Raw genomic sequence first — 12,535 nt, 5'->3', positions numbered from 1 at the left:
GAACAACAACGCAAGCAGTCAGAGACATCCTTTAGTGTTGGTGTTGTCGTACTCTGTTGGCGAGCGGCAGGAAGCTGACAAAAGAAGCAACGGACGCCACCGCATCCATGACCATCATGACAAGTTCGGCGCTAGTCTCAGAGATCCCGACACACAGCAGCCGCTCCTCCAAAGACTCCAGCTCTGGGACGTGCTGAGAAAACAGCCGACAGTTGGGAGAGTTAATGAGCAGAGCAGCTTTCACACATGGCGACAAATTTAAACTGAAACACTCACAGCGTTGCTCCATTTCATCAGAGATCTGTACATGGTCTCCTGTTAAAAAAATGTCAGACACGGAGCATTATGGATGCCGTCAAAACGCAGTTCTTGCTCAATTAACCTTGACTTTTAGTACTCTGCATACCTCGCTGCATCCACGATGTATGTCCTGTAAGACGAAGTGTATGGAGAGTGTGGAGTCTTCAATAGAAACAGGATTTCTGATGAAATCTCGAACAAATTTGCAGCATGAATCCCAGCTGTGGAAATGCACGAAGGCCTGGAGGTAAAGAGGAAAGAAAAGGTGTCATGACGTGTTCAAATTCAAATAAATGAAACCATGAGCGTCCACTCCTCACCCTCCTCTGCAGCGTCAGCACCATCACGTTGTGGTACAGGGTGTGGAGAGTCCGTTTGGGGAAATAACGCCACACCAGCTTAGCCACGTCCTCCAGTTTATAGTTTCCTTCCGGCACATTGGTCAGCATGATGGTGTGGAACGGAGCGGCTTCAGGGCTGGCTTGCTGCAGGACACAAAGTGCAACAGTTTAAAAGGAGAATGACCCGATTCCTCCGATGACTGCTGCTTCACAGAAACAAATCTGCTCACCTCGATGTCCTCCACTCCCCTGATGGTGTGAAATTCTTCGTGGGTTTAAAAACAAAAACAGCATTGAGTGGAAAATGACTTATTGACATAGTTATATTCTACAGTATCTTGCTTCTCTTACTCGGGATGATGAACCATGGAGACGTGGTGGGGAACAGAAAGGGATTGGTCGTCATGGTGACCCAAAATGGCGCTATGGTACCGTCTGGAATGCTGGTTGTTCCGCTAGGGACGGTTGCCCCGGTAACCACATCCTTGCCCTCTGGGAAAGCGTTTTCTGGCAGTCTTGGTGCTGTAAAGAAACAAAACAAATAGTTAACATGATCAAACAAGATCCACTGAGCAGTCCCCTCACACCATGCTCATCTTTGTCTTAATTACCATGTAATTACTATTATTATCTATGGACTGACGATATATATATAGATATCCACTATAATGTAATCACTGTCATCTTGCTCCAACATCAACAACCTGTCATGTTTGTTCTCTGTAATAAATGAACATTCCTCTCTCTCCTTCATCCTCTCTGTCCTGTCTCCCTCTTCTTCTCCTCTCTCTCTCCTTCATCCTCTCTGTCCTGTCTCCCTCTTCTTCTCCTCTCTCTCTCTCCTCCATCCTCTCTGTCCTGTCTCCCTCTTCTTCTTCTCTCTCTCTCCTTCATCCTCTCTGTCCTGTCTCCCTCTTCTTCTCCACTCTCTCTCCTTCATCCTCTCTCTCCTGTCTCCCTCTTCTTCTTCTCTCTCTCTCCTTCATCCTCTCTCTCCTGTCTCCCTCTTCTTCTCCTCTCTCTCTCTCCTTCATCCTCTCTGCCCTGTCTCCCTCTTCTTCTCCACTCTCTCTCCTGTCTCCCTCTTCTTCTTCTCTCTCTCTCCTTCATCCTCTCTGTCCCGTCTCCCTCTTCTTCTCCTGTCTCCCTCTTCTTCTCTCTCTCTCTCCTGTCTCCCTCTTCTTCTTCTCTCTCTCTCCTTCATCCTCTCTCTCCTGTCTCCCTCTTCTTCTCTCTCTCTCTCCTGTCTCCCTCTTCTTCTCCTCTGTCCTGTCTCCCTCTTCTTCTCCTCTCTCTCTCCTTCATCCTGTCTCCCCCTTCTTCTCTCTCTGTCTCTCCCCTTCATCCTCTGTCCTGTCTCCCTCTTCTTCTCCTCTCTCTCTCCTTCATCCTCTCTGTCCTGTCTCCCTCTTCTTCTCCTCTCTCTCCTTCATCCTCTCTGTCCTGTCTCCCTCTTCTTCTCTCTCTCTCTCTCTCTCTCTCCTCCATCCTCTCTGTCCTGTCTCCCTCTTCTTCTCTCTCTCTCCTTCATCCTCTCTGTCCTGTCTCCCTCTTCTTCTCTCTCTCTCTCTCTCTCTCTCCTTCATCCTCTCTGTCCTGTCTCCCTCTTCTTCTCTCTCTCTCTCTATCCTCCATCCTCTCTGTCCTGTCTCCCTCTTCTTCTCCTCTCTCTCTCCTTCATCCTCTCTGTCCTGTCTCCCTCTTCTCCTCTCTCTCCTTCATCCTCTCTGTCCTGTCTCCCTCTTCTTCTCTCTCTCTCTCCTTCATCCTCTCTGTCCTGTCTCCCTCTTCTCCTCTCTCTCCTTCATCCTCTCTGTCCTGTCTCCCTCTTCTTCTCCTCCTCTACCCGGCTGACTGTCAGCAGGAAGGTTCTCCTTGTGAGTCGAGTCCATATAAATAAAACTGAATTGAATTGAATCATATAAAATGAGGCTTGCTGCTCACTTACGTGATGACATAAATGCGCTATGAGGTCCTTCTAGCCTGTAGACTTTGTAGCCAAAGCCTTGTTTCAGGAAGCTGTGCCAAACCCCAAGCCGATCAGCATCACGTATGGAATCAAACTCAATGAACACCTGAAAAAAAAACACACACACAGGCCATATAAGATAAATGAGAAGTCATTTTTTAAAAACATGAACCTGTGTGTACTTGAGTGTGTTTGTACCTCATTGAGGAGGGGCAGGAAGTTCCTAACAGAGTCGATTTTCTTCAAATCTTCCCTGAGATCTCGAGCTTCGCTTTGTGAGATGTTCTTAATGTAGATCGTTCTGACTCCGCTCCGGTCAAACATTTGCTGTGACAAACAAAGGACATGCATTCAAAGAGCAGACACCCATACATCACATCACTGTTTGATGTGACAGCTGAGACAAAAACAGGAACAAACACAAATGTTTTGTGCGTTTGTGTTACTTACTAAATTCATCAGTTTCATCAGAGATTTATAGAACTCAGGCTGAAACAAAAACATGACAGAGGCAGGGTTAGCGTTTATGCTAAGCTAAAGTCAACAGGCTTCAGATTCAATGTGCAGCAGCTTACCGGTTTCATAAAAATGTAGCGTTTAACGGCTTGCACACCAAGTCTAGAACCTTTGAGATAAATGCCCGTCTTCGTGGACGTTTCTACGATGTTTTTCACTGAGTTGACATTTGGCATTAGAGCGAAGGCCTGAAAGGAAAAACAAATGTTAGGCACCTATAGAGCTGCAACGAAATCTCGTGCCATGAGAAGCTGCAGACTGGTGGCAATATTAGCAGACAACAAGAAACACCACTGCTAACATGAGAACATCCACAGCTGTCTAATAAAGCAAGATACACAGAGTAAAACAACACACATTAACACCTGAGTGTCCACCTACCATGCGTGTCTGAGGAATAATGTACATGTTGTTGTCAATGTACTCAAATCCAAATGGGTTGAGCACTTGGGCGACGTCATCAGCCGTGTAGCATCCATCATGATACTCTGGCAGGTTGGTTATTAACAACACTTTGTAATCCCGAAGCTGGAAAAAAGAAGAAAATGAGTTCCCTCGTGCACATGTCTACATGGGTTACACCAGTTTTGTGCGTGTGCGCCACATATTCTTCTCCATTTTTGCTGTTTTTCTGTGGTAGCGTTATAGGCTTGGCATACATTCTATATTGGTTTTGTGTGGATACATGTGTCTTTATGCAGTTCACACATACCTGACGTGACTTGATGGTTTTCACATTGACAAACGCTGCAAAAGAAAGGATTTGGTCAAAAATGAGGACAAATTCTAAACACATGCAGAAATGTATGACAAAGATGGACATCTTACGGATTTTGCCCTGCCCCAGGTGCTTTTCTAACATCTCTCCGACGGTCAGCGAGGTACCGGCGGCTGAAGACGGTGCGGCTGTGTCTGGCTGCTGTTCACTCGCAGCCACAGCAGCAGCAGCAGCAGGTGCAGGTACGGCTTTGGCATTGCCGACTGATTGTGGCGCTGGTTTCTTTTTTGCCTTTCCTGCAGTCACAGGATCACAAACGTATATTAAATTTATAAAATTTCAAAGGAAGGGAAGAAGAAAAAGCGTGACATTTCTTAGATGTTATGGTACCTTTTCTCTTTTTTCTGGGCTTCGCCCGTTTGAATCCAGTGGAGCCTTGTGCTGTCTTGATCTGCGGTCTTTGCACAGTGGCCCCTAAACCTGATGAAGCTTTAATTGAGGTTTGTGGAGTGTTTTGGGCGGGCTGTGGAATCTGAGGAGTGTCAATAGGAGTTACAGAGGTTGGTGGATCTCTCTCGCTGGGTTTGGTCTCTGTGAATTTTTCCTCTTCGACCTCAGCAGAACTTTCGACCTCCATGGGCTCTGAGGCTTCTGTTATGTTGACCTCTGATGGTTCATCTTTGACCTCCGACGGTTCATCTTTGACCTCTGACGGTTCATCTTTCACCTCTGATGGTTCATCTTTGACCTCTGACGGTTCATCTTTAATGTTTTCCACCTCAACTGTTGCACCCTCCGCTTTAGGTTTACTCTGATCAGCTGCTGAATTTCCCGTTTCCTTGTTTGTGTTGTTTGTTGCTTGAGGCGTCACGTCAGGTGTTCTATCCTTGTCATCCGTTTCTGAAGCAGCGGCAGGCTGCTTTTTTGGATCCTTCTTCACTCCTGGAAGTTTTGAAGCGTCTTTCTTCATTTCAGCTCCTTTTGAAGCCACCTTTTTTACTGTTTTGACTGCCGGCTTGGTCGAGACATTTTTCGCTTTGGAAACCAAAACTTTTGCTTTTGTGGCGAGCTTGCCTGTTGGTTTTGTTTTGGCTCCAGATGTTTTGGCTCCAGATGTTATGGCTGTTCCAGCTGAAGTGGGTTTCGTGGTTTCAGGAGTGGAGACACTGGCAGTTTTTCTATGAAGAGAACAGAGTTATATGGTCTGAGTGGCAGAAAAATGGATCAGTGGAAGCAAAGGTTCTCTTTGTTGTAAGCTAGTCCTATTCTAATGATTGATCGCCCTCCACCACTGTTGTAAAGAGTCTGTATGAGGCGTATCTTACTTCTGAGGCGCATTTGAATCCTTTGTTGACTTCTTAGAACTGTCCTCCTGAAATTAACACTTTATGTTAGTGCCATGTGATCACTGACGGTGTAACAAAGCTGTACAGAAGGACACAATACCTTGTCTCTGACCACTGTCACTGGGATTCCTTTTATCTCAAAGCTCTTCACGCTCTTCAGCATCTGAGCATCTTCATCGCTTTTAAAATGAATTACTGCCTGCATGTGCACAAACACATGCAACAGGTTACTACAATCATCAGGGCTATTAACTCATAACACAAAGCATGAACAACTGTACACTATAGTCATTCTTAGCTCAGAACTCACTCACCTCCTGTCTGGACCGATACAACACAACTGATGACAAGTGTTTTACAAACTGCTCCACAGCAACTTCCACATCTTTGTGTGAGAGAGTACTACGAACTCCTTGTAGCTTCACTGTGAATGGAGAAGGGGATTTGCCAGAATGCCCTGGATCCTGCTTTAAATAGTGACAGGACATCAACAATAACAATCAAGAAGACATTAGCTGTCAGACACTGTGCCACTGACATATACACCGACCTTGGCTGAAGAACTTCCCTCACTCTTCTGACTGACAGACTTCCCTTTAGACGACTTTGACGTTGAACTTTTTGATGTGGTTGGCGATGAAGAGCGCTTTCCTCCTGCTTTGGATGAGGATGATGATGATGGTGAGGATGGCTTCATCTTGGCTAGCTCAGCCAGTAGCGCTGGAGCAAGACTTTTCACCACAGCCTCCAGGTCAGAGGGATTTGAGAGAGACTGGACAGCTGGAAGGACACAGCAGAAAGTCACAGTTGAAAAACAACCTATCTTTGTAAACTTCAATTGTGCTTGAACGTTTTTTTCAAACCTGAGGCTTCCAGCAGTTTCTTTGCCAGTTGCTCTGTGCTGCTTGCTGATCTGCTCTCATGGCTTCTCCTCGGTGAGGACTGGCGCTCCTCACTCCTCTTTGGAGATGGGCGTTGGTCACGGCCCCTCTTTGGCGAGGATCGTTTCTCAGTTCTCCTCCTCGGTGAAGAACGTCGCTCGTGGCTCCTTGAACGTGATCGGTTACGGGAGGTGGTGGGGCGGTCATATCGTGGAGACCAAGAGTGAGACCGGGACCTAATGGAAGTGTAGATAAAAAGATTAGATGGTATATATTTGAGTTTGTAAAAACTTTCCCTTTATGTTTTTACAAACCTCCTGTGCCTGGAGCTGTAAGGTGACCGTGAATGGCTCCTGCGTCTGTCCCTTCTACCATCCGAGTCATAGTAGTGGCGGGGGCTGTATGAACGAGATTGGGAGCGGCTCCTGCGTTTGTCCCATCTACTCTCAGAGTGATAGCGGCGGTGGGGGCTGTCCGAGTAAGAGCTGGAAGTACTCCTGCGTTTGTCCCATCTGCTGTGTGAGCGGGAACGTGAGCGGCTCCTGCGCTTCGCCCTTCTACTATCAGAGTCACGGTGGCGGCGTGGACTGGGCGAGCGGGAGCGGCTCTCATGCTTGGAAGGCTTGGTGTCTTGACCCGGAGTGCTAAGAAGAGAAGTAAAAGTGAAAAAATAAGGGGGATGCCGTTCCATGTGGATTGTGGTTATCTGACAAAAATATTTACCTCGACAATGACAGCACCTCACCATCCCACTCTTTGTATCTGTGCAAGAAACACACACACACAACAAGATCAGAAGCAGTAACTAAAACAGCAAAGAGCAGGGTTTCTCCAGTGCTGCCGATCCAAAGACATTTATCACCAAGCAGCCAACTTTCCAAAGAAAAAAGAAAAAAAGGATACTGACTGTGTCCGGAGGAGTTTGCAGTTTTCCAAGTGGAGGGAGGTGTTCTGGTGGGAGATCCAATCCTAGCAGTCAGAACAAGTAAGATTTAGACATTCCTCACTGACCTATCACAGCATCTAAATGTTCCTCAAAGGGAAGACTGTCCAACATCCTCAGGTGAGAAGTGCCGTGACTAAGACAGCTCAGCATACAGACTTGAGTCGTACCATTTTGTGAGTAAAACTATTGAGAAGATTAAATCATTGGTAAGTTTTATGATTACTGCAGAGTTAACAAGCCTTTATCATGAAATTTTAAACACAGAAGTGGTAAAATAATAACAATAAAATGTCTTGTTGGGGTTGGGATACTCCCAAGTGCTGGTTCTTCATTCTCATGTCACGCAGCAAAATGTCCTGGAGTTTGGTGGGGGTCATCTTGGCAGGTATCAGACTTGGATCGGGACAAAAACTCAGCCTGAGAAAATTACTCCTTGGGTAAGTTGTAAGAAACAACCAGGGAGAAAAAAAGCCTATCTGCATATATCTGTAGAGGTAATTGCCTCAAACAATGTCTATGGTTGAGTCGAAAACAAAATGCCACAAAGTTATTCCGACAGCGATAGAAATATAAACTGTGGGAAACGGAGAAGAACAGTAATCTTCTATCATCTTCTGGAACCATCGTTCTTCAGAGTTGGCAGATTCCTCGCCGTCCAAGGTTCCATTTTGAAGATAAATACAACATAACAGTCACCTAAAATATGGTAATGACCATACAAGTGCCATTATCTGTCTCATAAACACATTAAAAAAAGACCCAGATGTTGCCATGACTGGAATCCATCAAATATTTAAATACATCAAAGTTAGTCCGACAGCTTTAACACATTTAATGTTTTATGGAGAGAATACAGAATGTGGTCTTCTACTCACCTTCATATGAGTACATTCTTTGTTACACAGAGAACAGGTATGTGGAAACGTTCTTGGTGTGGCAGCAGCATAGTCATGCATCAGGGCAGTCATCGGAAGAAGCCTGGTGGCGGGTTCCTTGGGTGGCTGCTGTTGGGTGGAAGATGGCAGTCCCATTGGGATCATGTTCAGCGAGCCCAGGCTGGACTGAGCGGTAGATGGGGGAACAAATACGGGATGCACAACGGAACGCGACGGATCCATGATGCCAGGGATGAAGGACGATGGGGGAGCCGGCTTTGCTGACAAATACTGGGACAGCAAAGCTTGGCTATATTGCGCGTGCTGCTGCACCTGCAGTAGCTGCGTCGCCTGCTGCTGCTGCTTCACCTGCAGCTGTGCAGCCAGTTGCTTCGCCTGCTGCTGTTTCTCCTGCAGCTGTGTAGCATGTTGTTGCGTCCCGTGTTGCTGCTGAACCTGTGGCTTTGTTTGTTTCTGATGGACTGGTTGTTTAGGTTGTTGCTGCTGGTAGACTTGTTGCTTAGATTGTGGCTGCTGCTGAACTGTTTGCTTCGCTTGTTGCTGCTGCTGGATCGGTTGCTTCGCTTGCTGCTGCTGCTGCTGCTGCTGGATCAGTTGCTTCGCTTGTTGCTGCTGCTGCTGGATCAGTTGCTTCGCTTGTTGCTGCTGCTGCTGGATCGGTTGCTTCGCTTGCTGCTGCTGGGCCTGTTGCTTTCTCATCTGCTCATTGAGTTTCGATGCTTGTCCTGCCCTTTTCTGCTCCTTAGTGTGGGTATCATCACTTTTGCCAATAAGCACAAGGCCAGGTCGCCCAGGATGTACACCACGGACTAGAGTGCAGGTCGGTTTGGGTTTTGAGGTTGACTGGCGATCTGGCTCGGGCTCTTTTGTTGCAGGGATTTTGGAGATTCCAGTCAAATGTCTTAAGTCAGTGTCTTTCTTTGGCAGTGCCAAAGAGGAGAAAGGAGGAGCTTGGGTTGGTTGGACCTGCAATCGTTTAGTAGTATCAGTGCTTAGAGGTGCCAAAGAATTCCGCACTGAAGAATATGAAGTGCTGAGACGGCTAACAGAGTCCCCCTGGTCACGTAGAGACACCAACGGAGCGCTTCTTACCTCTGTCACTGTTTTTTGTAGTGGTTCTCTATTGTGGCTGCTATTATTTTGAGTGTCCATCAGCGAAATACCACCACTTCCACCACCATGCGCTCTACTGCCACTGGTCCTTCCAATCTCATCCCCAACTACTTCTGTGTATTTGCTAATATGTCCATAGTCAATAATTTTACTTGGCTGAAGAATAGAGGATGATACTTCATCCTGCTGCATCCCTACCCCTCTCGAACTACTCAGTCTGTCCATTCCACTCATACTTGGAGTGGGCTGGGAGTCCAGGTACGGCTTTGAGTGAGGGGCAGCGGTGTCTCTCTTGGCCTTCTTAAGACGGATTTGGCGCAGGATGAATGGAAGGTTTTCAGGGGTGATCTGGTTTTCAGGAAACGAGATGAGATGTTCCAAGTCCTCTTTTTCAAGTCCAAAATGCAGAAGGATGTTAGCAGCTGATTCCGAAGTGTACTTTGGGCGACTGGCCTCAGTAGTGTTCACAGGTTTGTCTTGCACTTTCGCTGGGTAGTTATAATCTAAACCTGGAATGGACTGCATTTCTAGTTCTCTTTCACTGGAGATATTACCCCTACCATCACCACTGCTCGGATAGCTGGATGAAGCAGATGATGAAAAGAATTTAGAGGAATCATCCTTAGTGGTCCTTTTGTAGCTTGGCAACCAGTCCAGTGAGTTACTGCCACTAACAACATCAGAAACTCTGTGTTTTTGAGAGGCTGAAGAGTTTGCATTGGACATCAGGTCTGCCCTTGAAGGAAGAAACTCTTCTCTTTGAGTACCGGTGAAGATGGAGCCCTGGCCTACAGGCTGGTGCATCACCTGTTCCCTGGCTCTGCTAATATGCATGTCTACGGACCTCTCAATGTCCTCATCTACCACAGCATTACTCTGCTTTGGTTTGAAGTTCACTGGCAGAGAAAGCAGTGATGGGATTGACCTACTAGAGCTGGCAGGAGGTACAGAGGGTCCAGAAGAGGTGTAGTTGGACACAGGTCCAACATGAGCAGATGCCCTACGGGAATCTGTGTCGCCATGTACATTGGAGAGTCCATACTGAGCCTGGGTGGAACTTTGTTTCCCAGAGGCATAGGGGTTGTACATTGGATGGGACATGGTATTAGCAATCTTCAAAAGGTTAAGAAGACTGATGGCCGCAGCAGTCGGGGAGGGTGGTGGCGTGGGGATATGTGGAGTAGATGTGTTGGAGTTTGCTGTCAAGGTCACAGTCTGTCCCCGAGCAGCAAGGATGCCGTTTATCTGACTCAGTGCAAGTTGGGCTTTGAGTTGAGCCAGCCGCAAGGATGCGGCCTGCTGTCCGATCAGTAGAGCGCTCCCAGGGAGCCCTCCAAGTAGGGGGGTGGTTAGGGTCCCGGGGGCAGGGGAGAGGGGAGCACAACGCTCCACACGCAATGAAAAGCTGGAAAATAAAAAAAAAAAAAATACAAAGAAAGGGGGTTACTGAACAGGACTGGGCTTCAGCTTCTTAATCCATCTGGAAAGCGCCGTCTGGATGTCCTCAGTCGGGTGCTTCCTGTCAGATATAAATGCATATCTCCTGGTCTCCACTAGCAGAGAGAACAGAGTCAGAAAAGCATCAAAGAACAGACAAACAGGGAAAACAAAGTCACGGCATACCCGGCAGTCAGGAGGGGTGGGGGGCGTGATGCTAAGCTATGAGGAAATGATTTATTTCCTTCCCTATTGGATTTTGACCCTGGCACCCAGAGATGGAAAAGCTTTTTTCAACTATTTTAATACTATTTAAAAAAAAATTAAAAATGTATTAAGTTGGTAAAAATCAGTAGAGGGTTAAAAAGGTATGCACAGCGTTAACAAGAGCTGTGTGGGTACATGACCTTCTTTCACATAGGGAGAGGCTTGAAAAACAAGAAAGCTGTTTTAGGTTTAACATATTTTTAGTTTATTATGAAATATGGTAGGATGAATTATTACCACAGCTGACTGACACTGTGTAGGTCATTTCTGGGGGACACTGCACTGTGTTGGTCAAATGGTGATTAGGGATGAGGGGAGCAGGATTCACAAAGAAATCAAAACAACAAAAGAGCTAATTAGTGGGCTGGACATCAGGTTGAAAACACACTCGATGGCTGCGTATTAAAACCATAACAGGATCAATAACCAAAAGGAAGAGGAGCCCACTCTGCACAGAATCAACACAACGCCATGCTGTGACCTCTGCTTGGCCAGTTACCAATATAACACTGGTGCCTTTCCTACAGTGACAAGTCAAAACGCCTGTTCTGAAGAGGCCTTGTGACAAAACAAAGACTCTCCACACAGGATCGCCACTTTCACAAACTAAAACTTCTCACACATTTCTGTATTTTAACAGCGTGACCCCACAACTGAACAAAGTAGCCACCTCAGAAAGCTCTCCGATCACAAACCCAGCTGAATGTACTCCTATGGACAGCCGTACTGAGTCCGGTGTGATGAGCTGCCTGTATTTTGGACGTCTGGGTATTTCAGTAGACCAAGATGGCGGCGACGGTCAAAACTTCCCACATGGACACAAAATGGGTCTTCCAGAATCTTTGGATGACATCACGGAAGGATCGTCCACATTGGTTTATACGGTCTGTGGTCCACTGGTGGGCTGCACAAAGTCTTCACTTGAACAATGTGTAGATTTTCACAGCAGTACACCTTTCAGGCACATACAGGTGTTTGTGCCTCATTACATGTAAATGATTTTAATTATAAAGGATTAAAAATGAACTGTTAAGACTTGCAGGCCTTAACATGCTGCAGTCACCCTCTCCCAGAATTCATTGCAACATAAACAGCAAACCTACATGTGAAATGTCCTTGTCTAGTTAATGTTTACCTAACAGCAGGCTTCACTGTATAACAAAAGTGAAAGATTTACCATACAGGAAGAACGTTGATGCACCCCCTGTGATCATCTGATCATTTATGGATGTGCTCTTTGGAGAGACAGATTTATTTCTGACACAGATATAGAGACAAGTAACATCTATTCAGAATTGTGTGCAGTATATAGATTACTGGACTACACTTCTTTAAACACTGCGTCACAACACCACCATTACCATCCACCGTTACAGGCTGCTGCTGATAAAACATGATATAAATAACTATATGCATGATGCTGTAGTCGTGCATGATGTTTTTATTTCGCTACGTATCGACGCCAAAACGCCAAACACCATCACAATGGCTATGGCCATTTTAGGCTGCAAGTTCTTGCTAACTTGCGCTAACGTTAGTCGTCTGCGGGACCCGATAGCATCGACGTCACAGCGAGTACATCGTAGTTGTGCGTCGCTGTGTAATTGTTGTATTTTTATGACAACCTGTTGTTACATACCGTTCGTTATTTGTGTTTGTCTTGAAGCGTCGATGTGCACAAACTTTCCCTGGGCTTAAATCACGTTAGCTGCCTCCGCTAGCAAGCAGGAAGCAGGTTGATGTGTGTCACGTGTTATGACGAGGCTTCCGGTTTTGATCGTCAGAATAAAAGCTTTAAAGCGCAG

The 12,535-nt window shown here is 46.4% G+C and overlaps 1 protein-coding gene across 1 annotated transcript in view; it reads right to left on the bottom strand.

Moving 5' to 3' along the window:
* The window catches only part of LOC114435410 (uncharacterized), a 47,520-nt gene extending 36,525 nt beyond the window's left edge, over positions 1-10,995 (bottom strand). Inside the window, exons 1-25 of the mRNA XM_028405078.1 lie at positions 10,968-10,995; positions 10,474-10,579; positions 7,893-10,431; positions 6,979-7,040; positions 6,795-6,833; positions 6,386-6,715; positions 6,054-6,307; positions 5,741-5,970; positions 5,505-5,657; positions 5,291-5,389; positions 5,170-5,216; positions 4,235-5,022; positions 3,955-4,140; positions 3,839-3,873; positions 3,508-3,654; positions 3,186-3,314; positions 3,061-3,099; positions 2,809-2,937; positions 2,590-2,716; positions 993-1,163; positions 872-906; positions 621-785; positions 407-541; positions 277-315; positions 53-193 (exon numbers count right to left, since the gene is read on the bottom strand). Of these exons, the coding sequence (XP_028260879.1) occupies positions 53-193; positions 277-315; positions 407-541; positions 621-785; positions 872-906; positions 993-1,163; positions 2,590-2,716; positions 2,809-2,937; positions 3,061-3,099; positions 3,186-3,314; positions 3,508-3,654; positions 3,839-3,873; positions 3,955-4,140; positions 4,235-5,022; positions 5,170-5,216; positions 5,291-5,389; positions 5,505-5,657; positions 5,741-5,970; positions 6,054-6,307; positions 6,386-6,715; positions 6,795-6,833; positions 6,979-7,040; positions 7,893-10,431; positions 10,474-10,579; positions 10,968-10,995 (6,153 nt within the window). The remainder of the gene's footprint in view (positions 1-52; positions 194-276; positions 316-406; positions 542-620; positions 786-871; positions 907-992; positions 1,164-2,589; positions 2,717-2,808; positions 2,938-3,060; positions 3,100-3,185; positions 3,315-3,507; positions 3,655-3,838; positions 3,874-3,954; positions 4,141-4,234; positions 5,023-5,169; positions 5,217-5,290; positions 5,390-5,504; positions 5,658-5,740; positions 5,971-6,053; positions 6,308-6,385; positions 6,716-6,794; positions 6,834-6,978; positions 7,041-7,892; positions 10,432-10,473; positions 10,580-10,967) is intronic.
* Positions 10,996-12,535: the final 1,540 nt, after the last annotated feature.

This window comes from Parambassis ranga, chromosome 5 (assembly GCF_900634625.1).
Source record: "Parambassis ranga chromosome 5, fParRan2.1, whole genome shotgun sequence".
NCBI classification, from domain to species: Eukaryota; Metazoa; Chordata; class Actinopteri; family Ambassidae; genus Parambassis; species Parambassis ranga.
Note: the sequence above shows the minus strand (reverse complement) of the source record. Positions and strands in the feature narration are given on the sequence as shown.